Source organism: Larus michahellis, chromosome 5 (assembly GCF_964199755.1).
Source record: "Larus michahellis chromosome 5, bLarMic1.1, whole genome shotgun sequence".
Classification (NCBI taxonomy): Eukaryota; Metazoa; Chordata; class Aves; order Charadriiformes; family Laridae; genus Larus; species Larus michahellis.
This window is the reverse complement of record NC_133900.1, coordinates 46,130,911-46,157,539: the sequence shown is the minus strand read 5'-3', so window position 1 is coordinate 46,157,539 and position 26,629 is coordinate 46,130,911. Positions and strand designations below refer to the sequence as shown.

Here is a 26,629-nt window from a genome sequence, read left to right as displayed (position 1 = left end):
GCAGCGCTCCTTCGCGGGCGGGGCAGGAGGCTTGCGACGCCTCTTCCCATTGGGCGTCGCCCCTGCCAATCAGGATCAGGGCGGAGGGGGGCGGGGTGATGGAGTTATTTACATCGTGGCCGGCCACGCCCGCCCCACCTCGGCCCCGCCCCCGCCGTCTGACCCCACGTGGGGGACGCGTGCGCCCCAACCAATCCGACTCTTGGAGGTTAACCAATCAGGTAGTGGCAGAGGGGGCGGGACTAGAAGCCGGAGTGGCAGCGGACTGTTGGAATAGCGACACGCTCGCGTACCCTTCCACCCAACCAGGCTTAGAGCTGAGCGTGGGGGGAGGCGGGGTCGCGTGGCGGGTCTGGCCAATAGGGTGCTGGGGCCTGTTAGGGCGGGGCTGGGGGGTGTGTCCCCGCCGCGCGGGGCCGGGGGGGCGGGCGACGGCGGGGTCCGGCGGCGGCGACGACGACGATAGCGACAACGACAGCGGAGGGCGGGCGCCCGCGGAGCGGCACCGGCTTGGCCCGGCCGGCAGGTACGGGGAGGGGACTACGGGACGAGTCCCGGGCGAGGGCCCGACCTGGCCCCGACAGCCCGCCGGCCTCTTGGGGCGAACACCGCGGGGGGCTGGGGCTGGCGGGCCGCCGGCGGGCGCAGGCCGGGTAGGCCCCGGTCCGGCCCGGCTGGAATTAAAGCCCCGCTGGGCGACGCTCGCAGGCCTCGGCCCGCCTACGGCTGTGCCTCGCACCTCTGTCATTGCAGCCACGAGTCGCTGGCAGCCCTCGCCCCGGGAGCGCTGCCGTGCTCCGGCCTGCGCCCGGCGGGGAGGGCTGGGGTGGGAGTGAGGGAGCACGCTTCGGGTTCTGGCTCTTTATCGAACTGCAAAGGCCGCGTTTTGCTGGGGGAGCTTCCTTCCCTGAGACATGCAGGCCAGGTAAAGACAGAGACTCGGAAGCGCAGGGTTCAGGCTGCCGGAGGAGCTCCATCCCCCGAAGGTGAGGTGGGTGTGGAGGAGACCCGGGAGCAGGTGTTCAACAAGGTGCCCTGGTCGGGGAGACCGGCAGAAGTCCCTCCTGCCTGGTTTCACCAAAGAAACCAGCGCTGGTGGCTGGGACCCTGCCAGACTCCATCTGGGCGCTCTCCTGCCTCCCTGTCCCTCATCCTCTTCTGGCCCCCCAGCACCCCTCGGGAGCAGGCTCCCAAAACAGTCCTCAGGCTCCTCTCTGTGTGGGCCAGGGCCCCTGCCCATGGGGTGGGGTGAGGTGAGGGGAGTGTGCCACCGGCCCTGCTGACCGACCATGCAGGGAGAGGATGGGTTCAGCAAAGGCATGGGACAGGGTGAGACAGGCTTCTTCCTCCTAAGCCCGCTCTGACCCACTCCCACCGCATGATCTCTGCTCCAGCGGACCACGCAGGAGACTGGCACAGCAGTCCTGCATGCTGCTGTTGCTCTGGAGGGACCCCCCAAGCCTGAGGCAGGTGGCACAATGTGCCGTCTGCAGATGGCAGTGACTGGAAGGTGGTTTCTCAAATTTACCTAAAAAACTAGACCAGCCTGCACTGCGGAGGCTCGGAATGCAGCACATGGGTGGGTTTGGGCTGGGAGGAGATTGCCCTCCCCAGCCTGGGCTGGCCTGCCCCTGCCATCCATGTTTACGGGGGACGGGATGCGGCAGCGGCAGGCTTGGGGTGGTGTAGCTGGCTCCTGGCTTGTGCCCTTCAGATATTTTGTTATGTGCCGGCTCTTCAGGTTTCAGCCTGGCGTGCAGTGACATGTCAGATACTGCTACAGGAGCATCTTGGCCAGGTAGGAAAACTTCTCTCTGCATCTGGCACAGTGACTGCTTGATGGGACGCATGCTGGGCTCTGTGTCACTTTGGAGTATGGTTGATCTGGATCCTTGTTCGTCTGTTAACCTTGGCCATAGAGGCCACAGAAGAGGCTGTGTGAAGCTCTCAGTTGTGTTTGTGCAGTTCCTAATAGCTCAAGACAAAAATGTGCATTACAATCTTGCGTTGAAAAAATCCACATTTCCTTCCTGTGCAAAGAAGTCTGCAGTTCTTCCCTCTGAAGAGCTCCTGGGTGACAAGCTGATGGGGCAGCCCTTTTCCAGGCTGAGTAAGGAAGAGCCAGGCATGCATGCATGCTGTATCTAAGATGCACGCGTGTCCTTGCAGGATTCCCCACGTATTTACTTGAGACAGGCAGAAAACACTTAGCCGTATGCAGGTGGACGGTGTATCCCGGGGCTCTGTTAGAGGGAGCTCGACTTTCATGCAAACTTTCAGGCTTTTGTTCTAGAAAGTGAATGGCCAAGGCGAGAAACAGTCTTGTTCCCTTGAAGCAGGAGTTTGTTTTCCCCTCACAGCTGGCCACAGGAGTGTGAAGCAAGACCCTCAGCCGTTCACCTCTGGGTCATCTATCACCGCTGGGCTGGCTGGTCCATGGCACCCCAGGGACCTAAACTGCGTGAGGACAGCGTCCATCTCAGGAGCTGTCATCGCACCGGCCCTTACACCAGTGTTAATTTGATCCATGCCGGTGTTGTCAGCAGCCGAAATCCAGGCTGCTGAAAGGCAGCCGCCAGCCAGCCTGGCCAGCACCCACTCTTGTTTGGCGTTGACAAGGCACATTTCATCAGGTTTTGGTGGCCTGGAGAATGGTGCTGAGCCCCAGCAGCTGTGACTGTGCTACCGCAGCCTGCCTATGCCCAAGGGAGGGAGCAGCGCGATCCAGCTGCCAAGGTGCAGACCTGAGCTCCTGAAATGCGTGTCAAATTGCCACGTCTCCCTTAGCCCTCTTGGCCTTGTTGTGCTTTGTTTCCCCATCCCTGCTCAGAGTGAAAGCGATGGCATGGAGGGCAGGTGTCCAGTGCCAGAATGGGCAAAGCCTGTGATGTAAGTACAGGGCACGCACTGTGAGGTGCTTGGAAAGGTGCCTCTGTGTCAGGCCTCTGGCACAAACAGAGATAAAGCTGCTCCTACAAATCTGGAGAGCCCTGGAAAAGTGTTTCATTTGCTTCCTTGGTCTCAGTCTCCGGCCATTCCTGCTGCAGACATTGCACTGCTGGCTTTTTCTGCTCTCAGTTCTCTTTGCCCACACCCAGGCAGGCAGGGAACGCTGTCCCTGCCTTGCCCCATGAATGTCACTGTGTGGGAAACTCGCGGTGCATCTGTGGGAAAAGCATCTCCTGGCTCTGATCAGTTTTCCCCTCCCAAAGCAGAAGTGGTCACCACTGCCTGGGGAGCTGGAAAGTGCTGCCTGATGGATGCTCTGTTTTGAGGCCTTTAAAATTTCTGTTATCAGGTCCCTTAAAGAAATTACAGAATATTGCTGCTGGCGGGCTCATGCGTGGTGCTGGCTGGCCATATCACTGCTGCAGTGTATTGCAGTGTTAATCCTGGTGAGCAGCAGGACCCGTTTGTGAGCTGTGAAGTGCAGAACGTGTTGTCTTTGCCTGAGATTAAAAGTAGCTCAATGAAGAGCAGTGTTTAGGATGAATTTGAAATTAGGTTTCTAAGCATTTCTTGGACTCGGCTCAAGAGCGGTGTTCGATGTTTCTGGTGCTTTCAAAATGACGGGGGATCTGGCGGCGCTTCTTTTTGTGCCTGAGCAAAGTGGGGGATTGTTCTTGTGGATGCAGATTAAAATAGTGCAGGATGAGATTATCCCCCAGATCGGAGATGGAAATAGGATGCAGTTCCTCAGCAACTGAGATAAATGGAAAGCTCCACATCTGTTGCGGGCTGCGAGCACGGTCTGGCACACCCCCCCAGTAGCCCAGACAGCACGAGAAGGGAGTAGCAGGAGTCCAGCCTAACATTAGAAGTCCAGACTAACCAGGAAAACTTAACACCCTGTAATTACAGAGGGCTGAAGACATCAGGGAGCAGTGGGTGACTCCCCCAGGTCTGCAGCAGCTCGCCAGCTCAGCGCTTCAGCGTCGGTGGTAGGGAATAAAACCTGAAGTGCCAGTATAATAGGAAGGAGAAGCCTGGGGAAAAAATACTTGAAAGACGTCAGGGTGGTGATAGAGCGTGGGCTGGGCCGGAGCCGGATTGCAGTTGTGCAGAAAAAGCCAGACCCAGTCACGCTGGGTTCCCCAGTGAGACCCAGCTGGAAGCAGAGCTGGGGGAACATCACAAGTGCCATGCAGGGCAGCTGGCAACACTCACAGCTACTGGAAAAATCTACACAGTTGGGAGATAAAAAGCGCAGCTTGGGACTCCGAAGTGCAGAGACCTTTTCTGCAAACAGAGATTAGAGCAAGGTAATCTCTACATTTACTGCGCAAGGCGCAGGTGGGCAGGGGGAGAAGCAAGTGGAAAGAGTGAGGGTGTTGGAACTGGGGCTGACTCTGTGGAGTCCGAGAAGCACCTGTGTGAGCTGAAATGGGACAACCCACTCTCTTGGGAAAGGAGGCTAACGAGCTGCCCTTCTCTAATTGCTGCTTCGGAGGAGCTGAGATGTGGCCTGCAAAAATGTCCAGCCCTCTCCTCCCCTCCTTGCCCCAGCGCTGCCTGAGTATGGATCAGTCCTGGGCTTCTGGTTGAGGACTTCAAACCAATTTGCTCATGCTCCAGTGTGCCTCTTCTGTGGGAAGCATTTCTGCACTGGTTGAGGGGGGGAAAAATAGTGGGTTTCTTTTTATGAATGCTCTACAAGTTGAAGTTTGAGTGTTGTTAAAGCCAAAGTGCAGCTGGGATGAAGGTGCAGCAGCACAGGCTTGGGGATGCAGCACGAACCTCTCGCCTTCCCCCCGTGGTACTAGCCCTTGCAAATCTAGCCATGCTCCAAAGCAGGGCAGTTGGGAAGGAGGGGAGCTGTGAAAGTGCACAGAGAAAGAAGGGCTCGTTTTTTGCTTGTTTTTTTTTTTTCTGAAGTCTGGGTTGCGCTGGGTGGGTTTTCCTGCTGAACCACCAGCCCGTCTGCAAACACAATGATTCCCAAAGCTATTTATAGAGCTGGGAGCCCTGGCCGGCCAGCCTCCTCCATCACGTAACCCAGCGCTCCCCGCCAAAGCAGCCTCCGCCGAGGTTTTGGCTCTGGCCGCGCCAGCCTGGGAGGGTAAGGAGGACCATATGTCCCTCTCCTTGAGCCAAGCGCGCAGCTGTGCTCAATTCTCCTGTCTGGTGCTGACTTGTTAACTCTTTGGGGGTGAAGGGGAGAAACGTGGCCCATGCCACGCTTGGTGTAAGAAAGGGATGCTCTCATAGGGGCAGAAACGAGCCAGAAGTGGGACTCATGAAGGGTCTTGGCTCCCAGGCTTGTTCTGTTGTGTGTTATCCTCCTGAATTAGGTAAGGAAACAGTCTAATGGCCTGCCTGAAAAGAGAGGATAACCATATGTGTAATTCTGGCGTATTGAAGTGCATTATCCAGATTATTAATAACTCGCCATGCCTTGTGCTGCTCCATTGCAGCAGCCTGAAGCGTTCCTGTGTGTACGCTGTCCTCACAGGACAGCTCATTCCAACCACAGTGCCATCTTGCTGGCTGCCACAGCCCCCTGACCCGCTCAAGGCGGACTTGCAGCACTGCCCGCCTGCCCTTCCTTCCATATGTGGCTCGCCGCTGGAAAAATGCTTGCCTGCGAGATCAGCTTGCTTGCCTGCCACCTCGACCGCATCGTCCTGCGTTATCTCCTTCTCTGCATCAGGCTCTCGCCTCCTGTGCTCCTCTTGCAGCATGGCGGATACCTATGCCTTTGTGCTTGCTGTCCTCTTGCTCCTCTGTCTCAGCCTCGTCTCCCTCAGGGTCAGCTGCCCCCTTTTATTGCCATGCGTGGGTGCTGCCTGCTCTAAGGAGTCCTTCCCCACCTCCTGCAGAGTCGATTCACAAAGTTTCTGCCCTTCTTGTGTCAAATGTCTCAACATGGTGATAAGGGGACCTGGCTTTTGCTCTGCTTTGTAATTCCAAGGAGCGGGAGAGAGTGGGACAAGGCAGCCCACGTGGCCTCGCAGCTTCTGCTTTGAAGCAAGGGCAGCAGGTCTCACGTAGCACAACCCGACCACCACGTCGGGGTTTGTACCAGTGTGGTGCACACGGAATGGGACCACAGCTGCAGAAGTGCAGGCAGAGGAGTCAGGGGGGTGGGCAGAGTGTGGGTAGCTGCGGTACGTGTCCACTGCGGCCAAAGGGATCAGGTGAGGGGCTGGAGGCAGAGGGAACAGACCTGCCTCTGGAGGAGCACAGAGCCACCATCACATCTGCTGGCTCCTGCATTGTGTCTCCTGCTTCTCCCTCTTGGCTTTGAAGGGCAGGTAACACTCACAGCCCTGCGCTGAGCTCTGCAGCAGGGCTAGACGATGCCCAGCCTTGTGCCTGGAGCACAGTGCAGTCTTCGTGCAGCAGCACAGAGGCTGAGACATGTCCACACAGAAACATGGATGTTTTCTCCAAAAAAAGTTCATCTCCTTTAGATGCCATCGGTGTTGGGATGGTGGCATTGTGTTGGCATCTTCCTGTGTGAGCAACGCTGATTAGTTTGCCCTTGAATGTCTTGGTCACTTGTGCTAACTTGCCTCGGTGACTATTTCCAGGCTAATGGAATCTACCAGCTACTGCCTCGTAGCCCCAGCTGGGGTCAGGTCCCCTGAAGTCTGTAGCATTTAATCATCACCCAAATACCAAATGGGGGATGAATTTCTCTTCCCCAGCTCACATTGTCCAGTACCTTTTCCAAAGAAAACCTACCTTGCCGGGCTGCTGTTCCAGCCTCAGGCAAGTATGGGAGCATTAAGTATGATGAAGATGTTTGTAAAGACTAGCAGGGACCTCCCAGGCTGCCTCCCTGCCTTGCAGGCAGCCGCACGGTGTAACTCCTCGGGATTTGCCATGCTCTGGCTCAGGACGTGCAGCTCTGAGGAGGTGGTTTGTGTGCTCTGGATGGACTTTCTGAGCTCTCAGTGCCCAGGTTGAAGATTACTTTTTTATTTTTATTTTTCTTTTTTTTTTTTTTTAAATCTACTTAATTTTCCAGGGGAAAGGAGAAATAAATCCACGAAGCCTTCATTATAAGAGAGCAGATTTTTTTTAACTTATTTTAGTTTCAATGGAGAGCCATGGCTCAGAGCAGTAAGCTCACTGCAGTGTCTCAGCAATATATCAAAATTACCCTGGCTCTGTGCGTACTTGGTAGAGCGTCAACAGGCTGACGGTTACAGCGCTGCTCCGGTGACTCAGATAAATAACATGCAGACCAAAACTTACATTGAGCCTGGCTCAGGCAGACTGGAAAATGCACCCTTGGAAGGCACTTCTCCAGGCAGGGATGGCTCTGCATGGCCAGGGCTGCTGTGAGGGACTGCTGGCATGCTCCGAGTGCTGGCCGATAAGGGAAAACCATGACCTTGGTTCCTTCAGACACAGCTGTGAAAAATGGGAGATAAAAAAACCACTTTGTTGGTTTGTTGGTTTTTTTTGTTTTTTTTTTCCCCTTTCGTGTTTGGGCTGCTGAAGGGCTACATCACATAGGTTGCTCCTGTGCTGTCGCCATCTGTGCACGTACCCCTGCCCCTGGGTACCTGCTGCCCTTCGTGCTGTACCAGTCAACACCAACGGGAGATTTGGGCGCCTGTCTTCCTGTTCGGTGAGTTTTTTCACTTGGCATATTCTTAGAGGATGTGCAGGCAGGAGCAGCCCCCTGGCAGGATGAGCTTGCATGGCAGGCAGCTGTCCCAGCGCTGTGGGGCAGCCTGCCTCTCCTGCCTGCCACTTGCTGCCTGCTGTTTTTCCCAGCAAAGCGCAGGGGCATCGCTCCTGTCTTGCTGACAGGACTGTGACACTTAAACATCCAGGCTGGCATCTCGGAGCTCCCTTTTTGCTTGGGGCTGTTCAGAAACCTCTGGCTCCAGCAGGCAGGGCATGGCTGCAAGTGAGGACTGTGGATGGCTCAGGAAGCTTTGGGACAGCTTAAATCTTACAGAAGAGGTGGGAATAGTGTGGTAGGGAAACATGCATGGTAACCACAGTGATACAACTTCCACAGTGAATGTGGGGGATTCTGAGTCTGCTGAGAGGTGTTGGGAATGGGTCTTTGGACACCTATGTGTTTAAAAAAAAAAAAAAAAAAAAAAAAAAAAAATGAACCTGTTGGTGACAGAGTAAACAAGTGGCATTGACTGTGATGTGGAGGTACAAATGCTTCCTGTGCTCTAATTTTGGTGAGCAGCAGGTCTGTTTACACAGCCTGGGGACCGCAGCAGATGGTGCATGGTGTGCCCAGGGCTGTGGGCAGTAGGGTCCCTTCCCAGGGATACTGGCTCTTTGTCTGTCCTTTAGGGGATGGTGAAAGCCAAAATAGGGAAACCGAGCTTGACTGGGACCCTGCCAGCCCCGCTGCAGTGACTGGGGATGTGGGAGCCCTTTGGTTTGTTCTGGGAACTGGAGTGGGACGTGTGGATGACCAAGGGTTGTGGGCTTTGCACTGATGTTGGGATGCTGGTGATGCTTGGGTCCGCCCCGCTGTTATGATCTGTTTCTGCTGAGCTGCTGCCTTTGTTGCTCCCCGTCTGCCTGAAAAACCTGTCCTGCCGATGGGAACCACGATGAAAGTCCTACTGATGCATTATAAACCCGGGAGGGAAACTAGGCACAAGCCATCCTTTCATGTCTCTGCTCCCAAACCACAGCATGCCGCCCTCACCACGTCAGGCCGGCTGCCCTCCTCTGCCTCTCCTCCTCCCACGGCCATGCCATGGGTCCCAGGTCACCCACAGCAAACACTCACGGAAAAACCCCTTTGCTGTTCAGAGAGAGCTGCAAAGCTCTGCCAAGAGCCAGCACCATGGGACCAAGGACTCTTTGCAGCCCGATTAGTTAGGGGTGTCTTGAGTTAGAGCCTCTAAGAGTCTCTAAGTCTCTAGTTAGAGTCTTGAGGAGTGAGAGGAAGCTTTTTTTTTATTTTTTTTTTTAAATATAACATAAAAAGCATAAAATTAAACATTGCAAAAAACGTCCCTCCTCTCTTGTGCTGCTTCTCCAACTAAACTGTTCCCTGCAGTGACTGGTACAGGGCTGCCGGACCAGCACAGGCACCTGGCTTTGTCTCTCAATGGCAGCTGCCTGATCTACAGCAGGGTAGCAGGAGGGCTTTTGGTTCGACCCAGCACCAATCCTGCCTGTCTGCACAGAGGACCCAGCTCTAGACACTGTACATAAGCTGTGAACTCCACCAGCTCCTCAAAACTCCTGCGTCCTTGAGCTCTGGGCTCTGCCTGTGCAAACATCTGCGCTGGCAGCGAGAGAAGCAGGCAGGGAGGGGGGAAGGGAGGGAGAGCTCCCCTGTCCAAACCTTTCATGCCTTTTTAGTTGCTTTGCAGCTCTGTTTGCCTTCCCGCCTGCCCTGCGACTCTCTCCTGCCAGACTTGAGCTGTCGGTCGTCAATAAGTCTCGTTGATCACAGGAGAGCCGCCGTGTTGGCTTTGGCACAGTTTTCTGTTTCCATGCTTGGTTCGGAGCCTTTATTGCTTCTCTGCAGATAACAAAGGCCGCTTCAGTGTGGCCTCGAGCTGCGCCCCAAGATTGCAGGGAGCCTGAGGACCTTGCTGCTCTTCCTTTTCCCTTTTTTTTCCCCTTTTTTCTTTGCCCAGGAGCAGCTGTGTTAAAGCTGTGCTGCTTTTGGGGACCCAAGAGTGTTGGTACGCAAGGTCTGAGCACCTTTGTTATTGACAGGGATGCTTTTCAGAGAGTAACATGCAACAGCTGTCATGTACCTGACTGTGCTTTGAATTCCTCCCAAAAATGAGGATAATCTGCTTGGCCCATAGAGCAGGCTGCTTTTAATGAGTAATGTGGGATCCCTGCTTCCAGGTGATTGGAGCGGCTGCTGGGATGCAGGTCTGATGGCAGCTGTGACCTGGGTGGATACAGAAAAGACCAGGCTCTGGCGGGGATGTCACTTGCTCTCACAGCCTTGTAGGGGCTCACGGAGACTCTGAGAGATCGTCTAATTTGTCGTCATGTTCCTAAAGTAGGAGTAGGCATACCTGTACGACCCTGGTGCCCGTCACTAACTGTTTCCTGAGACTTTTCGAAGAGGCTTGCCCCCCTGCAAAGGGTATTAGTTCCCATCATCACTGGTGGTCTCCCTGACCTCACTCTCCCCTACAAATCCAATTTCTACTGCTGCAAAAACTGAAAACCCCTCTGTATCCACAAGGACAAAAGACTGATTTTTCTGCAACCTTCTTCTGTACCTAAAGAGAATAGGATAGGATAACTTCAGTTAGAAGGGACCCGCAGTGATCATATAGTACAACTGGTGGTTGCGTGGGGCTCCCCGGCTGTCATCTTCCACGAGACCAAACCAACCCGCTCCTGACAGTTGTTCCAAGAAGTCATGTTTTCCAGCCCCTGCTCATGTGTGATGCTCTCTAATTCATCCCTGTGCCCCAGTGCTGCACTGGAGCTGGATGCAGCTCAGCTGCAGATAAAGCCTTTACCAGGGGAGAGTAAAACGTACAGCTGGGATGTCGTTATGTGATGTTTGGACGTTTTTCAGCAGGGTTGTGCTGGCCTTGGTCCGTGTTTCACTATTCCATAGGATTTTGCTATTGAATTATTGGCTCATTTGTCTGTCTGTGTCTGCTTCCCTCCTTCTGCTCCTGGGAGCCTTTCAGAAACTGAGGTCTGGGACTCTGTAAGGTTTGTTTTCCTTCAAGCAGTGCTACTGGGACTCTGAATGCCTGCCTTAGAAAAAGGCAGTCTTCATGTTGCAAACCAACAGGGTTTTGTGAAATGCCCTCTAAAAATAAAGAAATTAGGCAGGGATAAAGGGACACGAACTGGCGTGTGTATGTTCTGCCAAAAAATTCAGTATTTTGGGGTAGGGAGCGGTCAGCTTCTGTGGTTGTTGGTATGTTGACTATAGTGATAACCCAGTTGTGGTCTTTTGATATATTTTGTGGTAGATTTAAAATAAATGTGATGGATGGACAGGGTTTGGGGTGCTGGTGCCTTTCCAAGCCCTGTTCACAACTTCTCAGGGAGCTGCCAGTCAGGTCAGCTCTTGCTCTAAGTCCAGATCTAGTATGTTCAGACTATCCCTGATGGGTCAAACCATGAAAAATATATGCTACCGCTGACAGGGAAGTGTAGTGCTGCTTCCAGCACTTTTGAGAAGAGGAGTCGGGAATAGCACTGTGCCATGAAAAAAGCAGCCTGGAAGCAGCAGGTTCTTGTGCTGGAAGCCTGAGCTGTCACCCATCAGCATGGCCAGTGGCAAGCACGCATCTGGGAGCTGGGTGACTGGTGTGGGCTGGGGGGCACGGGTGTCCCTGGCAGCTCCCTCACCCCCATGTTTTTCTTCCTAGAGTCAGTAATGATGAATGGCTCTGACCTCGCCAGTACGACAGCATCCAGTCCCAAATCCAAAGAGGACCAAGTAGTGAATGGCCATGATGAAAAGGAAAACAACCCTTTTGCAGAGTACATGTGGATGGAGAATGAAGAAGACTTCGACAGACAGGTAAGACCAGGAGGGTGGTTGCCAGCTCTGTGTTTCTGTGGCTAAAATGGACACGCAAGGGTAGAGGAGAGGGAAAGATGTCCTTTGATCGGCACCATGAAGTGTGCCTGAGTCACAGCCGGTGCAGGCCCTGCACGGAGATGGTGGCTGTCGGCTCGAGGGAAGAGTCATCCTGTTTATATTGGATCTGTCTGTAAGGACATGGGATGGATAAAGCCAGAAAAAAAACCCTCATGATGCCTTTGATCCTCTCAGATCTTTCTCAGAGGGCCAGTGATGGCACTGTCATCTTCTGTGCTTTGCTGTGGTAACAGAGGCCTTCCACAGGCTCAGCTGGAAGGAGAGGACCAGCATAAAAATCAGTGCTTGAAATTTGAGAGCATTTGTAGCCTGGCTATCTCAGCAACGAGTTCCTGCAGTTAGTACCTCTCGTGTAGGGGTAGAAGTCTCTGTTTCAGTGAAATAGTCCCAAATATGCTTGGAGCAGCCAGACCACTCAGTAGGAGCCTTGGCCACTAGATGCTGTGTGGCCAGCTAAGCTCTTGAGAGCTTCTGGTAGATCATGGTGGGGTTTGAACAGCTCTTGCTTGTGGAATAATGATGCGACCCTGCGAGGTGGAGCAGAGAGAGCAGCCATACAGCATCCTCCTCGTGCTTCTGCTTTGGGCCTTCATCTAAATGCCAGGGCAGCACGAGGCGTCAGGGAAGAATTCACTGGTCCCTCCTGCCATCATCCCAGTAGCTGGAGACACCTTGAACTGGGTGAGGAAGGAGCTTGCCCCATCAGCTGGCTGAGTTGTGCTACAGGCAGAAAAACTGAACTCTCCTGGACACTTGTCCCCTCCCTAAAACGTCCTCATGAGCATGGCCAAGCACTGGATTCCCATCACCAGGGTGTCAGGAGACTGGCAGGAGGCACCACCGGAGCTGTGGGCAGACAGGACAGAGGCATTTCATGTCCCCACCGCACCCCTGGTCACCAAAGGAGGATTTCATCAACTTTACTGGTGTTCTCAGCAGAAAATCTCCATATGGTAATAGTTAAGTCTTGTTCCCACAGGAGGAAACTGCAGCCGCCTGCTGACAGTAACTCCTGGTGAGTGTGCAGCAGCTGCCGTGTGCCGCCCCGCGTCACGTTAGCAATTGTTAGCGAGCTGTGACTCAAAGCTTTTGTTTTATTTAATGACGTGATTAGGCAGCAGCTGGGGGGGCCCCCACAAAGCAGCTGTGCTGATTGAAATGTGTGAGATTAATTAGTTAATGTTTGTAAAGCGCTGTCTTGATTAAAAGCCCAATGAACGCAAAGTGCAAAGCAAACCATACTGCAGCTCCATGCTGGAGGGAGTGTCCAGGGGTGGAGGAGCAAGGCAGAGGAAAGCATGCACAGATGGAGGAGGGAGGAAAATGGAGCCAAGACCTCAGGCCTTCCCTGTGTTGGGCACTGTGTCACCAAGATACTCGCCCATGCTGTCCTGGCCTGCTAGCCCTCGCTTCTGCACTTCAGCTCCTGAGCGACACCCTGGCAGCTCAGCCGTTTGTCTAGCTCCTGGTGAAACACTGCTTTGGGAAAAATGGTTTGTACAGAAGCTGAAGTCAGTCTTTAAGGGCTTTGAAGTCAATCTTTAAGGGCTTTGAAATCAATCTTTAAGGGCTTTGAAATCAATGTGTCTGCTGGTGGGGCACCGGGGAGGTAAGGACAGCTGTCCTGCACCAGGACCTCTGTCTGTCAGAAGGCAGCACTCCTGGAAGAAATCGTCCTCAGGCTGGCACGGGTACTCATCAGATGCTGTGCCTCTTGTTTGGCTCTGTTCTGCTCCCTGACCAGAGTCTCTCCTGAGTGCCTCTGGGAAAGGATGAGATGCAGGTGATGGGGGCTCGGGGTGGGGAACAGCAGGCATGTCCCTTTCAGTGGTGACGGTGGCTTCTGCTGCCTTCGCATGCAAGCCCCGGTGGCTTAGGGCTGCTCTAAGATCTGGTGCTGAATCTTGCCCGAAACCCACTTTCTCTTCCATCTTCCACATCTTTCTGAAGCTACGCTGCTTCCTCGCCCCCTCACCTCCTTCTCTCCCACACGCAAGGGTTTCCACCATCCAGGCACTGAGCAAGAGGAACAAGCAGGTGTTTTCAGAAACCCACAAGCTTCTTGGCAAGGTCCTCCCTTATTTATGCTAGCGACGTTCCTTTTCCCATGGAGCCAGCACATCCCGGAGGGCAAAAAGGGAGTGGTGGGCTCTTGTGCTGAGAGAAACTGTGCTGACAGCAGGTGAGGTTGGTGCAGAAGGGCCTGGGGCAGGAGGTGACAGAGCTGCATTAAATACCGCAGGAAGCCAAAGAGAAGCCCTGAACGAATACTAAACCCTTTCTCCCCTGGTTGTCACAATGCAATGCAAAGGAGTTGATGGTTTCTAATAGAGGGGGCTAGAGGGGTAGCAGGTAGGTACAGAATCACAGAATGGTAGGGTTGGAAGGGACCTCTGGAGATCATCTAGTCCAACCCCCCTGGCGGAGCAGGGTCACCTAGAGCAGGTTGCACAGGAACGTGTCCAGGCGTGTTTTGAATGTCTCTAGAGATGGAGACTCCACCACCTGTCTGGGCAGCCTGTTCCAGGTGTGAGTGTGTTTAGGATCTCCCCCTCCCTGTCCCCTGGTCCAGGATCCATGTCATTACTGTGTCCCTGGCTCACAGCCAGCACTGGCTTTGGCCCCAGCGTCCGGTTGCGTGCACCAAAAAGGCTCTGGTGTGGGCAGGGAAATGAAGTGCTGCTGGACTGTGGTTAGAGTATGGTCGGCAACGCCGAGACTCAGAAGAGGGAATATTCGCCTGGGTTTGAAGTGTTGCGAGATGCACAGAGCTGGGCTTGCTTCGTCCAGCGTCCTGTAGAAGTGCAGGGTCCCAGGGCAGTTGTTGTCACCTGCTGGGGTGAGCCGGCAGTTCTGGGGTGTTTCTTTTTATTAATATCCCATTTTCACGTGCTACTGCTGGCCTGTGTTCTTGAGGACAGCCTCTGGAAACACAGTGGAGGATAGCAATGGGATGGTTTGATAACAGTTAGGGGGATTTTCCTCTGGCCAGGCGTGATTTCTAAGGCTGGTGCAGAGCAACTCTCCAGTAGTTGAGGCTGGAGACAGCGTCCAAGGCTTGGTTACTGATGAGAGAGCTTTTCACAACCCTCATGAGGAGTTTTCCTGAATGTGATTTAAAATGTAGTGGGGACTGGCTGTGAATAACCTGAAAGACAGAGCTCAGAGGGTCATGATTAGGGGCACAGAGTCTAGTTGGAGGTCAGTGACGAGTGGTGTTCCCCAGGGGTCAGTACTGGGTCCAGTCCCCTTCAATATATTCATCAATGACCTGGACGAGGGGATAGAGCGCACCCTCAGCAAGTTTGCCGATGACACAAAGCTGGGGGGGGTGGCTGACACACCAGAAGGCTGTGCCGCCATACAGAGAGACCTGGACAGGTTGGAGATTTGGGCAGAGAGGAACCTTATGAAATTCAACAAGGGCAAGTGTAGGGTGCTGCACCTGGGGAGGAATAACCCCATGCACCAGTACAGGTTGGGGGCTGACCTGCTGGAGAGCAGCTCAGCTGAAAGAGACCTGGGAGTCCTGGTGGACAACAGGATGCCCATGAGCCAGCAATGTGCCCTTGTGGCCAAGAAGGCCAATGGCATCCTGGGGTGCATCAAGAAGAGCATGGCCAGCAGGTCGAGGGAGGTCATCCTCCCCCTCTACTCTGCCTTGTGTGAGGCCACACCTGGAGTACTGTGTCCAGTTCTGGGCTCCCTGGTTCAAGAGGGACAGGGAACTGCTGGAGAGGGTGCAGCAGAGAGCTACCAAGATGATGAGGGGACTCGAACACCTCTCTTATGAAGAAAGACTGAGGGATTTGGGGCTCTTCAGTCTGGAAAAAAGACGGCTGAGGGGGGACCTTATCAACACTTACAAATACTTAAAGGGTGGGTGTCAGGAGGATGGGGCCAGGCTCTTTTCAGTGGTGCCCAGTGATAGGACAAGAGGTAATGGGCACAAACTTGAGCATAGGAAGTTCCACCTGAACATGAGGAGGAACTTCTTTACTTTGAGGGTGGCAGAGCACTGGAACAGGCTGCCCAGAGAGGTGGTGGAGTCTCCATCTCTGGAGACATTCAAAACCCGCCTGGACGCGTTCCTGTGCAACCTGCTCTAGGTGACCCTGCTCTGGCCGGGGGGTTGAACTAGATGATCTCCAGAGGTCCCTTCCAACCCTATGATTCTATGAAAGTCGATACCAGGGTTACCTTCCCAAGCCATTTGGGATGGACAGGTCTCTGTAAACACCATGGTGGGGCGGTGGGGCCCCAGTAGCCCACCAGCGGCAGGGGCTGCCAGCCTGGCCAAGCTCAGGGGCTGCAGTGGGTTGCAAAGCTCCCCTTTTCCTCCCAGGAAGGCAGTTTTGGTTGTAGTTTCTGCTTTCTTGTGAAATGTAAGGGTTTAAGCTTTTCGGAGCATTTTGTGATTCATGGGTTCACTCAGCCCTCTTGGACTCAATAACAGCTGCTCAAAATCATGCTGTTTTCTGGCTCTCACCCCCCTCTGCTCGTTTTCTGGCGACCACGTGCCTGTTTAGCAGGAGGCCTCCAGTAGCGCGGGCTGTCCAGCTCGCTGCCTCCCTTGCTTTGCTGGAGTCAGCATCCAGAGAAAAACAGCCTGGAAGGTGGGAGCAGCTGGTTAATGCGACCCACTAATGGTACGTCCCTGCTCGAGGATAAGGACAGGACCCCCAGGCCCCCCTTCTGCCCGTCTCTCCTGCCTCGCTCTGCCTGCGCTCCCCTGCGTGAGCAGCTCTCTGCTCCGGGAGCCCGAGCCAGGTCCTGTGGCTTTCCTCGGCATCGGGAGGAGTTTTCTTGCAGCAGAGATGGCGTCATCCATGGTGCACTCGACGGGAGCCGACTGCCACCCTGCGTCGGTGCTTGCAGAACACCGGGCTGCCGAGGGGGCTGAGCAGAGCCACGGTGTTAAGCAGGAGAAGCACGGGAAGCAAGAAAGCAAAATACAGGCTGGCAGAGCTACAGCATCGCTTCATAGCAGAGGATCCGCGCAACAACGCACACCTCTAGCACTGCTTCCCAGCTGTGGTTTTATTAGCCATCCCTTTCATTTTGCAGCAAGCTCTGCTGGAGCCTGGCAGCCTGATATCCTGTGCATGTGCTGATGCATCTGGACATCCCATAAATCCTGTCCCATTCCCCTCTGGATTCTCCTGGTGCCGTGAGCTTGCAGGGTGCATCTCCCTGCCCCAGCAGTCTGCAGCATCCGGGAAGTGATGCCTGAGCACGTCTTTGCTCTGCCTAAAAGATGCCAGCTTTTGTGCTCTTGCACTTCCTGGGGTTGACTACAGGCAAGTCAAAAACAATGAGTTCATCTAGGTTTAAAATATAGCTTTGGCTCTACTGTAGTGTTTCTGAGGCATGGACAGATATCGAGGTGAGGTAGGCACGTTGCAGACCCTGCTTTTACCAGGTGGGGACAGCGTATGGAAAACACCAAGATGCATTGTTTGTTCCTGTGACTAACAAGTGTGTTTGGGCAGGTGGAGGAGGAGCTGCAGGAGCAGGAGTTTCTTGACCGCTGCTTCCAGGAGATGCTGGAGGAAGAAGACCAGGACTGGTTCATTCCATCACGCGACCTGCCCCAGGGCATGGGGCAGCTGCAGCAGCAGCTGAACGGGCTCTCTGTTGGCGACGGCCACAGTTCAGAGGACATCCTGGTAAGGACCTCAGAGGATGTGCTGCGAGGTCTGGCGAAGAGCAGAAGACCTGTCCTGGGAAGGGGGGTGGATTTCCTTGGGGGTTTTCCTGAGTGGTAATGGGGTGTCGATGCAAGAGCTGGTGCTGATGATTTTGGAGTTTTCTGCAAGGATACTCATTTTCAGACGTGTATCCTAAAGACAAAAGTATCCAGCTTTGCAGAACTTGCTCTCCAGAAGCTGTGGAAATGGGACTGCCACTGGGCTGTGAGCTGGACTGTGGTCCCAGAGCAAGCCAGGACCTTTCTTGCCTTTTGGGCAGAGTTGGGGTGTCCTGGCAGGCTGGAGAGGTACAGGGGGACCAGCCAGGTCTGCTCCAGGGGTGCTGGGTGCCCTGAGCATATAAAGATATTTAGAGTGGCGAAAACCCGCTGGGTGGCTGGAAGAGCATCAGTGTTGTGGAGATGCCTGTTTTCACCCCTGAAAGCAGCCATACACTGCAGGGCTGTGTGGGCCAGCACGGTGGGGGTTGTTCTGGCCCAGTCCTGCTGACTGTGCTCAGACAGAGCTGCTTTACCTCCCTGCTTTGCTGTGGGCGGGGACAAAAAAAAAAACGCTTGCACTTCGCAGCACATCCACCAGCAGCCCTGTGCCAAAGCAAGAACAGGGAGAGACACAGACAGCAGATTCTCCCGTGTTTTCCCAAAAAAAAACTTAGCCTGGGAGTACATACTTCCAAGGTGGCACTTGTTCAGCAGCATCTGGAGTGCTGTGGGTATCTGCAAGGACATGAGAGTCGGGGCAGCCACTTTGCATGTTTGAATGTCCATGGCAGCAATCTTGGCAAGCGGCTGCTGGGATGGGGCAGATTTGGGGGTGCGGGTCCGTGGAGTGATCGATCTTTGTCAGGGGGTGCTGGCATTTGGACTGCTGATGCCCCCCCCCGCCCCTTCCTCTTCTCTTCCAGAGCAAAAGCAACTTGAATCCAGATGCCAAGGAGTTTGTGCCCGGCGTGAAGTACTGACCGTCAAGGCAGGCTTTGGAAAGACTGTGTCCCTGCTCTGGGGGAAGGTGGCGGGGGGGAAGGAGGGAGGGGATCGGCCCCCGGCTGGACTCTGCGCCGTAGCAGAGTTGCTGCAACGTGGCAAAATCTTGCTCTACGCTTCAAGTACCTTTTTTTCTTTTGTTTTCCTTTTTTTTTTTTTTAACTCTTCCTTTGTATTGTCTATCACCTTATTTTGGCAGTTTTTGCTTTCTAGGACTCGTGGCCCTTAGGTCTGTCCTCGAGTCCAGCACTCCCCATGCTTCAGAGGGGCTTCAGAGGCCCATTTTGATGCGTGCTTCAAACCTGCTAGTGGAAAAATCATGTTTTCTTGTTTAAGTAGAATTTGTAGGGATCCCCCTGCTCACCTGCTCCCACCCTGGATGCAGCGAGCCTGGGCCAGGAGCCACTGTGGCTTTCCCTGTTTCCGTTAACCAGGATTTCTTTCGCTAAAGGAAAGGTGAAGTGTAACAAGACTGTAAACCCTAAATTCCTCCAAGCAGCAGCCTGCCCAGCTCTCTGATAGGTGCTGAACACTAACTTACGTGCTTCTTTGCTGGTAGAAAAGAGTTCTGCCTGCTTAATAGGTTGCAGGAGCTCTTAGGGGAGACCACACCAGTCAGACATCACCCCAGCCGTCCATCCCAAGGGAAGGGCTGCTGCTACAAAACTCCTTAAAGAATTTTTCCCCCCAACACTTGAGCTTATCCGGCACTATGGGCTGTGTCTTGGAAGCATCTGTACCTTCATTTCTCATTGAACAAATCCAAGAAAAACTGAACAGAGCCCCTTCTCAGCAGAGTGGAGTGGTGGGGAGTTGGTGTCAAGCAGCCTCCCTAGGAAAGGAGAGGGATCTTCTGTCAGGGTGAGTCTGAGCCCCGAGGAGCACCCACAGACTTAGATAGAGAAGGTGATGGGCAGCATCTTTATGCTGGTCCCTGCAGTCCCCTTTGCCGAGGCTCTGGTGGCAGATGGCATTCAAGGCAAAGCCATCGGAGCGGCTGTTGGTGAGCAGGATCCATGCCTCTGTCGGGTGAACTTGCTTTTGGGGACCTCCTGCCCCATCGGCAGGAGCTGGCTGGGCTTCAGCTCCCTGAACCATCCCCCTGGGCGCTTCTGGTATTTTAAATCCTGTGCTTATTGGTCTCCTTTGGACAGGCACGGTCAAAAATCTGTATCCAGAGGAAGCAGAAGCTTCTCGGTGAGGGGCGTAGCCTAACAATTTAAATAGTTATTGGCTCTAGTAACGTGGATGTGAGCTTTTGCTCATCCGTGTAAATCTCACCTCCCGGGTGCAGTTACTTCCAGTGTTCCCTTTACTTAAACAGAGTAGTTAATGGAGGGGGATTACAGATCCCTGCAGGGTTTGCAGAGATGGAAGCTAATGGCCACTCAATAGCTGACAGCTTGGTCTGTCTCCATTAGCTCGGCACAACAAAGCTGGCCGACGCAGCTCCTGCCGCCGGCGCCCATCGGCAAGCTCAGCAGGAGGGCCCGGGGTTATTGGACCACAAACACTAACCAGCGAGCGGAGGTTTGAGCTGATTGAACTCAGCTGCTCTCTGTACAGTCCGTTCCGTAACTCAGCAGATCTCCCATCTCTGGCTGCCACTCTTAAAACCAGCACTAAACCCTGACACTACTGCAGCTGGAGCCGGCAGCCTGTTGAAGGTGCCCGTCTTAAATATTGCTGCCCAAAGGCGTGGGTTGGTTTGGGTTGAGTTCTCTTGTTTCCCGGTACAACCCGTGCCTTCAGCGCCTGCGTGGTCACCTTCAGCTGCTGGAGGTTCCCTCCGCTCCGAGGCCGGAGCACAGGCTGTGCCCAGGGCTTTGCAGGACGTGATGGCGGGGTGTGGGGAAGGGCAGCTGTACACTGGGCAAATTTCTTTTGTAGTGGTAGTGCAGGTTCTTTCCTTCCCACCCTTTCTCTGGTTTCCATTTGATTTCTTACAAAAAAAAAAACCAAAACCATCCCCACCCTCTGACGTGCTGTAAATTTCAGACAATGCGTTATTAAAAATAAACTTTTTTTGGAACTGAGCGGTGCAGAAGTCTTGCCTGGAGAAGGGCTAAGGTTTCCATTCAACACCAGCTCCTCTGATGTCAGTCCCGGCAGGAAGTTCCTGGAGGATTTTCCTCCCTCACCCCCACGGTGGTACTGTTCCCTCCCCTTGGCTCTGCTGCAGGGCCATGGGAGTGCTGGTTTCCAGCGTCCTCTGCCAGAGGCTGGGGCTCCCTTGGAGCTGGCTGGGCAGAGCCTGAAATGGCTGGAGGAGGAAGCAGCTCTGGTTTATGCCTGGTCAAGAACTTGGCACCGGGAAAATAAAATTTAAAAAAAAATTGGAAACCCAGGGGAGAGGATTCCCAACATCCAGCCCACTGCCTCTTTTGCTGCTTCTTCCCCTAGCTGGACACAGGGTATGGCAGGCTGCAGTGCCCAGGCCCATGGCTTCATCCTGCCGCTGGATGAGGATGTTGGTGTGTGGAGGAGCTTTGCCAGGACAGCGTGCTGGCAGAGCCGGTCACAGAGCAGCCTGGCAAGGCAGGGTGAGCCTGCAGGATCAGCCCCACTTGGTACGTGAGTTCCATGCCTGTCCCAGTGCCTGTGCTTCTCATCCAGTCTTCCTGGAAGGAAGAGGCAGCTTTTGCCTTTGTGCTTTAGATCAGGCACAGCCCCTTGCTGCGTATTTCAAACAAACAAAGCAAAAAGGGCTTTCCTTTCCCCTCCCCTCCTTTTAAATGAAGACCAGCCCCAAAAAAGCTGCTTGAAGTCACGCAGACAGGATCAACCACAGCCTTCCCCTTTGCCGGGGCTGCTGCTTGCCATCAGTGCCCAGCAGCATCATAAGAGTCTGCAAAGGGAGTGGGTGGCCCCCTCGGCGAGCCCGCAGCTTGGGCCAGGAGGATATGTGGTCATGCTGTCCTGAGCAAAATATTCCTTCCCCTGCTCACCGAGGGGCAGCATCGCTCCCTTCTCCCCATTGCTGAGGCTGAGCTCAGGGTCACACCTCACCATGGTCCCTGCAGCTGCTGGCAGGAGGTACCACCACCCCACTGATTTTGTGCACCTTGGGTACCCAACTCCTTCCTCCTCCTCCCCAGCAGCTCCTCCCTCCTCTTCTGCTTGGGTCCAGCTGCCCCCTGAGTGCCAGACCCCCCCCGGCCCGCACCAGCAGGCTCAACCTCTAGGCAGGCCTGGGCAGCACCCCGTCCCCAGACCCAGCGCCACGGCCACTGCAGCCCATCCTGCTCGGGCACCAAAACAGGAACCTTCAAGGTCCATTTTTCTTCATTTTCCAGTAGCTCCACCACGGCTCGGAGCTCTTCCTGCCCAGCAAGGCTGCGCCGGGGCCAGTTCCTCTCCTCGCTGCCCCATCACCCCTGCACCGGCTCCCAGCCCATTTCCTTTCGGGTGGTGCAACCTTTTTATTGCCAAATTACAAAATCCATTTATCCAAGCCCCCACCACCGCGTGCGGAGAGTCCCTCCATCCTGAGGGGCCACAGGGCAGGAGCTGGGGGGCCAGCGCTAGAAGACGTGGGTGTAGAAGACGTCCACGTTGCCGGCGTAGTCCAAGGGCAGAGCCTGGCCAATGTTCCTGGCGCCCAAGCGGGCCCCCCCCAGTGCCGAGGAACGCTTCAGCTTCAGCAGGCTGAACCGGGAGAAGACATGGTCGGGGGCCTCCTCCCGCGCCTGTGCCAGAACACGGATGAACCCTGGGGAGGAAACAGGCAGGGCTGGGGTTACGGGGGACCAAAGGACCACCCCCACCAGCATCCCCCATCACTCCACTCACCTGCCTGCATCCTCTCCCAGCTGTTCCAGACAGAGCCCACGCAGACGATAGGCAGCCCCAGCTCCCCCAGGAATAGGCTCTGCAGGGGCATAGCAGAGGGTGAGACCCAGCACCGGGACCCCCCACCCCACCCCATGCACCCCTGCTCCCCGTCAGCTCTCACCTTGTCGATTTTGGGCAGCACGGCGACGATGTGGCGAGCCAGGACTTCGCCGGCCTTGTTGAAGACATGGCAGCAAAGCGGGTCCCCAGCCTGTGCGCCTGGGTACGGGGTTGGGGAGAGTGGGAAGGGGGCCTGGGACAACCCCCCCACAATCCTGCACCCACCGGGGCTCGCACCCGGCTCCTATAAACCGGGCTGGACTGCGTGCGGGGAGCGATGTGTCCCCCCCCATGACAAGGGCGGAGGGTGCTCGGGGCGAACGGTGCGCCGGGGGCAGAGATCGGGTCTGGGGAGCTGTCACGGAGCGCAATGGCAAAGAGGTGACAGTCCCCAGGTGGGAACTAAGGGTGGCAGGGACAGGCAGCCCCAATCACCCCGGGGATGGGCTGCCCCAAGGCCTGCTCCCCCCCATAGCCCCTCCCCCCTGTGCCCCCCAGGGAAGGCGCTTCCCTACCCTCTGCCAGCTTCTGGCAAAATCCCGCAAACTTGGACTTCTCAAAGGTGCGGTAGAGATGCGTCAGGAGGCCCATCCTGTCGGAGATCTACAGCACCAGGAGTCAGGAGAATCCCAGCGGTGAGCCCTGCATCCCGGCAGCAGCAGAGGGGACCCCCCTCGGGACCCCACCATCCAGCCCAGAGCCCCTGGGTCCCCACCATCCTGGTGTGCAGCCTGGAGCATCCCCTCCAGACCCCACCACTGTGGTGTGCACACCAGAGCCCCCCAGGACCCCCAATCCCAATGTGCAGCCCAGAATTGCCCTCAGACCCCAGCACACAGCCCAGAGATCCCTCCCAAGACCCCCCCAGCAGCACCTGGAAGTAGTCGAACATGGCCTGCTTGATGTAGCCAACATCATGAGGTGGCACCTCCAGGTTGTCCATGCAGTCGAACACCATCTTCACGGCCTGATGCGCGATCCAGTACGCTGCAAAGGGAGCACGGAGATGGCTGAGACCCCCCCGGGGCACCCCCCCACCCCCTGCCCACTGGCCTCACCTGAGCCTTCGTCACCCATCATGTGTCCCCAGCCGCCGCAGCCCGTCTCTGACCCGTCGGGGTTGATGAGTTTGCAGTTGGAGCCGGTACCCGAGATTAGGACAATGCCACCTGCGGGGTCAGAGGGGGGACGAGCGGTCATTCCTGGAACGTCCCCCTCGCTGTCACCCCGGGGCAGGCTGTCCCCTACCGTGGTCGGTGGCGGTGGCCATGGCCCCGACAGCATCGGTGGTGATGTAGTAACTCTGGCTCAGGTGGGGGAAGCGCTGGTGCAGCTCCTCCGTCAGCTTGCCAATGGCGTCCTTCTGGTCACCCCCACTGAGGGACAGCCCCTGCCCCATGCCGGAGGGTCCCCGTCACTCCCGAGGGGAACATGGAGCCGGAGCATCCTTTGGGAGGATGCCGGTTCCATGGGAGCATGGTGTGGGGGGGATGGGGAGCTCACCAGTGAGCGGAGAGGGACATGGGGATCAGCCCCAGCTTTGCTCTTGGCCTCGCTGACCATCCGCTCGATCCTCTCCAGGCATTTCTCAGAGCCGATGAGCTGAGAGCCAAGGGGGGGGGGGATGCGCTAAAGCCTCCCACCCTCACCCCAGGCTCCATCCCTGGGGAGTTTCGCACAGCCAAAATCTTTGCTGCTGGCCACAAGCTGCCAGCAACGTCCCATCGCCTGCTCCGGTGACTTCATCCCACCCAAGTGCCCTGGGAGCTTGAGGACAAGCAGGGCCAGCCCCCCGCCACGCTTCCCCCCTCCCGGTGGGGCTGGGGGGGGTGTCCCACGGCTCACCCAGTGGTTTGTGCAGGGTCCCTCTGTCTCAGCCAGGATCTGGCCATCTCCGGAGACCAGCACCACCCTGGAGTGGGTGCCTCCGCTGCGGAGAGAAGTGGGGGGACGACACTGCCAGCACTACCCCACGTCCCCCCCATTCCCCAGTGGGGGGTAGACCCTCGGTCCGCCCCCACCACCCCGGCTCTGCATCTGCCTGGGGAGCCCCTGCAGCCCCTAAAACAGCCCTTGGGGATGCTGGGGTGGGGTGGGGGGGAGTGGACCAGGATGGGGGTCCCTGGGGGGGTGGGGGGGCTGCTGACCCTCCCATCCTGTCCCAGCGACCTCAGCCCCTGGTCCCACCCTGCACGGGGCAGGAGGGGTCGGGGGTGGGGGGGCCCGGCTGCAGCCGCCGGCTGCAGCCGGGCCCCCCCACCCCCGACCGGCTCCTGCCCCCCCTCCCCGGCTGGGGATACCCGTGGGGGGGCAGGAGGAGTTGCGGGGGGGCGGGTGTCCGGCTGCAGCCCCCCCACCCGGGCCGGGGGTACCCGTGAGGAATCGGGGTGGTGGTGGGGGAATGCAGAGCCCCGAGGAAACCCCCCCCCCCCCCCCACCGCGGCGCGACCCCTCACCCCTCCACGCCGCCGAAGAGGGAAGCCATCGCCGCCGGGACACGCCCCGCTCCTGGCCACGCCCCACCCTAGACCACGCCCCGCTCCCGGCCACGCCCACGCTGGGGCCTGGCCCCGCCCTTTCGGCCGCCGCCGGGTCCCTGTGCCTCTCCCCCGTCCTGCCCCCGCCCCGGCGAGTCCCGTGGGGATGGGGACGGGGCGGAGGGGGGGGCGAGAGCTCGTTCCCCGTGGGCCGCTGGGGTGACACACGTGCAGGGGTACAGGATGACGCGGGACACAGCCCGGCGTACCCATCCGGGACGCAGACCCACGCACCCACCCGCGCAACGCAGCCCCCTCCGCGATATAGCCCCACCCGCACGCACCCACCGGGGACACGGCCCCGCACAGTCCGGATACAGCCCCAGGCGTGCACCCAGCGGGACGCAGCCCCACGCGTGCACCCAACCCCAGGCACAGCCCTACATACGCGCCCACCCGTGACGCTGCCCCACGCACCCGCACACTCAGGACACAGCCCCGCGCACGCACCCCCCGGCACACGGCTGACGCAGGACACAGCCCCACGCACGCGCCCACTCGGGACACGGACGCCCCCCCCCACCACGCACACACTCAGAACACAGTCCCACGCACACACACAGCCCCTGACACGCGCCCACCTGGGACACAACCCCACGCACGCACACAGTCCCCCCGCCCAGGCACCCCCTGGGATCTTGGATGCAAGCGAAAGGGGGGTCCCACGGGGGAGGTCCTCCACTCCACCCCCCCCCAGCCATCACCCCCCCAGTCCCGGCGGTGGGGTTGGAGCCACCATGGCACCAGGGTTCTCCTCTGTCCCCAAAGCCACATTCTCCCATGGGGGTGACGGGGGCAGGGGCCTCTGGTCCCCCTCCCTGTGCGTGGACACCCCTTCCCCTCATTAGAGCATCACTAACGAGCGTGGGAGCGGCTGTCAGCTCCCATCCGCCGCAGCCTGGCCGAGTGGCAGACAGGGGCATGGATGCAGCTGAGCCCCTCCTCGGGCACCGCGGCCCCTTCTGCGGGTGACAGTGGGTGACAGCCACCGTGCCCCGCCGCTGGCCCTGTGCTGGGGGCGATAGAGGGAGAGGATGGGGGCGGTGGTGGGTGGATGGAGGGGCAGACAGATGGACAGATGGATGGAGGGGACAGAGGGACAGTCAAATGCGTGGGTGGATGGAGATGTGTGTGGGTGGAGAAGATGGAGGGGTAGCCGAACAGGCAGATGGACGGATGGAGAAGATGGAGGGGTGGATAGATAAAAAGGATAGAAGGGTGGATGGGGGCAGAAGACATGCAGGTGGATGGGCATGGATGGACGGATGGAAGGAAGGAAGGATGGGCAAGGTGGAAAGGCAGACGGATGGAGAGGCTGGAGAGCTGGCTGGCTGAGCAGATGGATGGAGAGGCAGATGGAGAAGACAGAGGTGCAGATGGATGAAGAGAATGGATGGAGGGAGGGATGGATGGATGGAGAAGATAGAGGAGCAGAGAGATGGAGAGGGTGATGGGGTGGCCGGGGAGGATGGAGAGCTAGAACGCTGAGTAGACAGAGGGATGGATGGATGGATGGATGGATGGATGGATGGATGGATAAGATGGAGGGGCAGACGGAGAAGACAGAGGAGCAAATGGATGAAGAGGAGGGAGGGAGAATATAGAAGGGCAGAGGGATGGATAAGATGATGGGGTGGCTGGAGAGGATGGAGAGGTGGATGGCTGAGCAGATGGACGGACGGACGGACGGATGGATGGGCATTTCAGGATGAAAGAGGAGGTGAAGAAAGATGGAGGAGGCAGGAGGAGGTGAGGAAGGGGGTGTCACAAGATGGGGATGACAGGACAGTGACTGGATAGATGGGAAAGGTGGCCCAGCACAGGCAGGGCGTTGGTTCCAGCCTGGCAGGACAGAGCAGGCCATCCCATGCATTCATGGTCAACATCGCTGCTGCTGGGGACGGGTCCCTGGGTGCTGGGATGGGGACACCAGCAGAGCAGCCAGCCCGGGAGAGGTCAGTT

At 56.7% G+C, this 26,629-nt stretch overlaps 2 protein-coding genes across 5 annotated transcripts; one reads left to right on the top strand and one right to left on the bottom strand.

Moving 5' to 3' along the window:
• Nucleotides 1-390: 390 nt before the first annotated feature.
• PAIP2B (poly(A) binding protein interacting protein 2B) lies at nucleotides 391-20,272 on the top strand. 4 transcript variants are annotated; one of them, XM_074587132.1, is made up of 5 exons: nucleotides 433-526; nucleotides 1,742-1,798; nucleotides 11,307-11,461; nucleotides 17,035-17,211; nucleotides 18,158-20,272. In XM_074587132.1, exons 2-5 carry the CDS (start codon nucleotides 1,765-1,767, stop codon nucleotides 18,212-18,214), a joined length of 423 nt encoding a protein of 140 aa, XP_074443233.1. In that variant the 5' UTR covers nucleotides 433-526; nucleotides 1,742-1,764; the 3' UTR covers nucleotides 18,215-20,272. The 4 variants fall into 4 exon arrangements, with proteins under 4 accessions (XP_074443234.1, XP_074443233.1, XP_074443235.1 ...); XM_074587133.1 differs by lacking the exon at nucleotides 1,742-1,798 and having other exon boundaries at nucleotides 391-526; XM_074587134.1 differs by lacking the exons at nucleotides 433-526; nucleotides 1,742-1,798 and adding an exon at nucleotides 4,079-4,262.
• A 1,256-nt stretch (nucleotides 20,273-21,528) lies between these two features.
• Nucleotides 21,529-24,673, bottom strand: NAGK (N-acetylglucosamine kinase). Its single transcript, XM_074588959.1, has 10 exons — nucleotides 24,587-24,673; nucleotides 23,976-24,060; nucleotides 23,634-23,732; nucleotides 23,379-23,520; nucleotides 23,189-23,299; nucleotides 23,005-23,117; nucleotides 22,646-22,733; nucleotides 22,192-22,289; nucleotides 22,029-22,107; nucleotides 21,529-21,948 (listed from the first exon to the last, which is right to left on the bottom strand). Exons 1-10 carry the CDS (start codon nucleotides 24,613-24,615, stop codon nucleotides 21,761-21,763), a joined length of 1,032 nt encoding a protein of 343 aa, XP_074445060.1. The 5' UTR covers nucleotides 24,616-24,673; the 3' UTR covers nucleotides 21,529-21,760.
• Between the last annotated feature and the right edge of the window lie 1,956 nt (nucleotides 24,674-26,629).

Excerpts from the sequence above, each read along its gene's own strand:
- PAIP2B (XM_074587132.1), top strand. The coding sequence starts at position 1,765 with ATGTCAGATACTGCTACAGGAGCATCTTGGCCAG. Across the intron at positions 1,799-11,306 it reads TACAGGAGCATCTTGGCCAG|AGTCAGTAATGATGAATGGC; the intron begins GTAGGAAAACTT and ends TTTTCTTCCTAG. Across the intron at positions 11,462-17,034 it reads AAGAAGACTTCGACAGACAG|GTGGAGGAGGAGCTGCAGGA; the intron begins GTAAGACCAGGA and ends GTGTTTGGGCAG.
- NAGK (XM_074588959.1), bottom strand. The coding sequence starts at position 24,615 with ATGGCTTCCCTCTTCGGCGGCGTGGAGGG. Across the intron at positions 24,061-24,586 it reads CTCTTCGGCGGCGTGGAGGG|CGGAGGCACCCACTCCAGGG; the intron begins GTGAGGGGTCGC and ends TTCTCTCCGCAG. Across the intron at positions 21,949-22,028 it reads CTGGGAGAGGATGCAGGCAG|GGTTCATCCGTGTTCTGGCA; the intron begins GTGAGTGGAGTG and ends TTTCCTCCCCAG.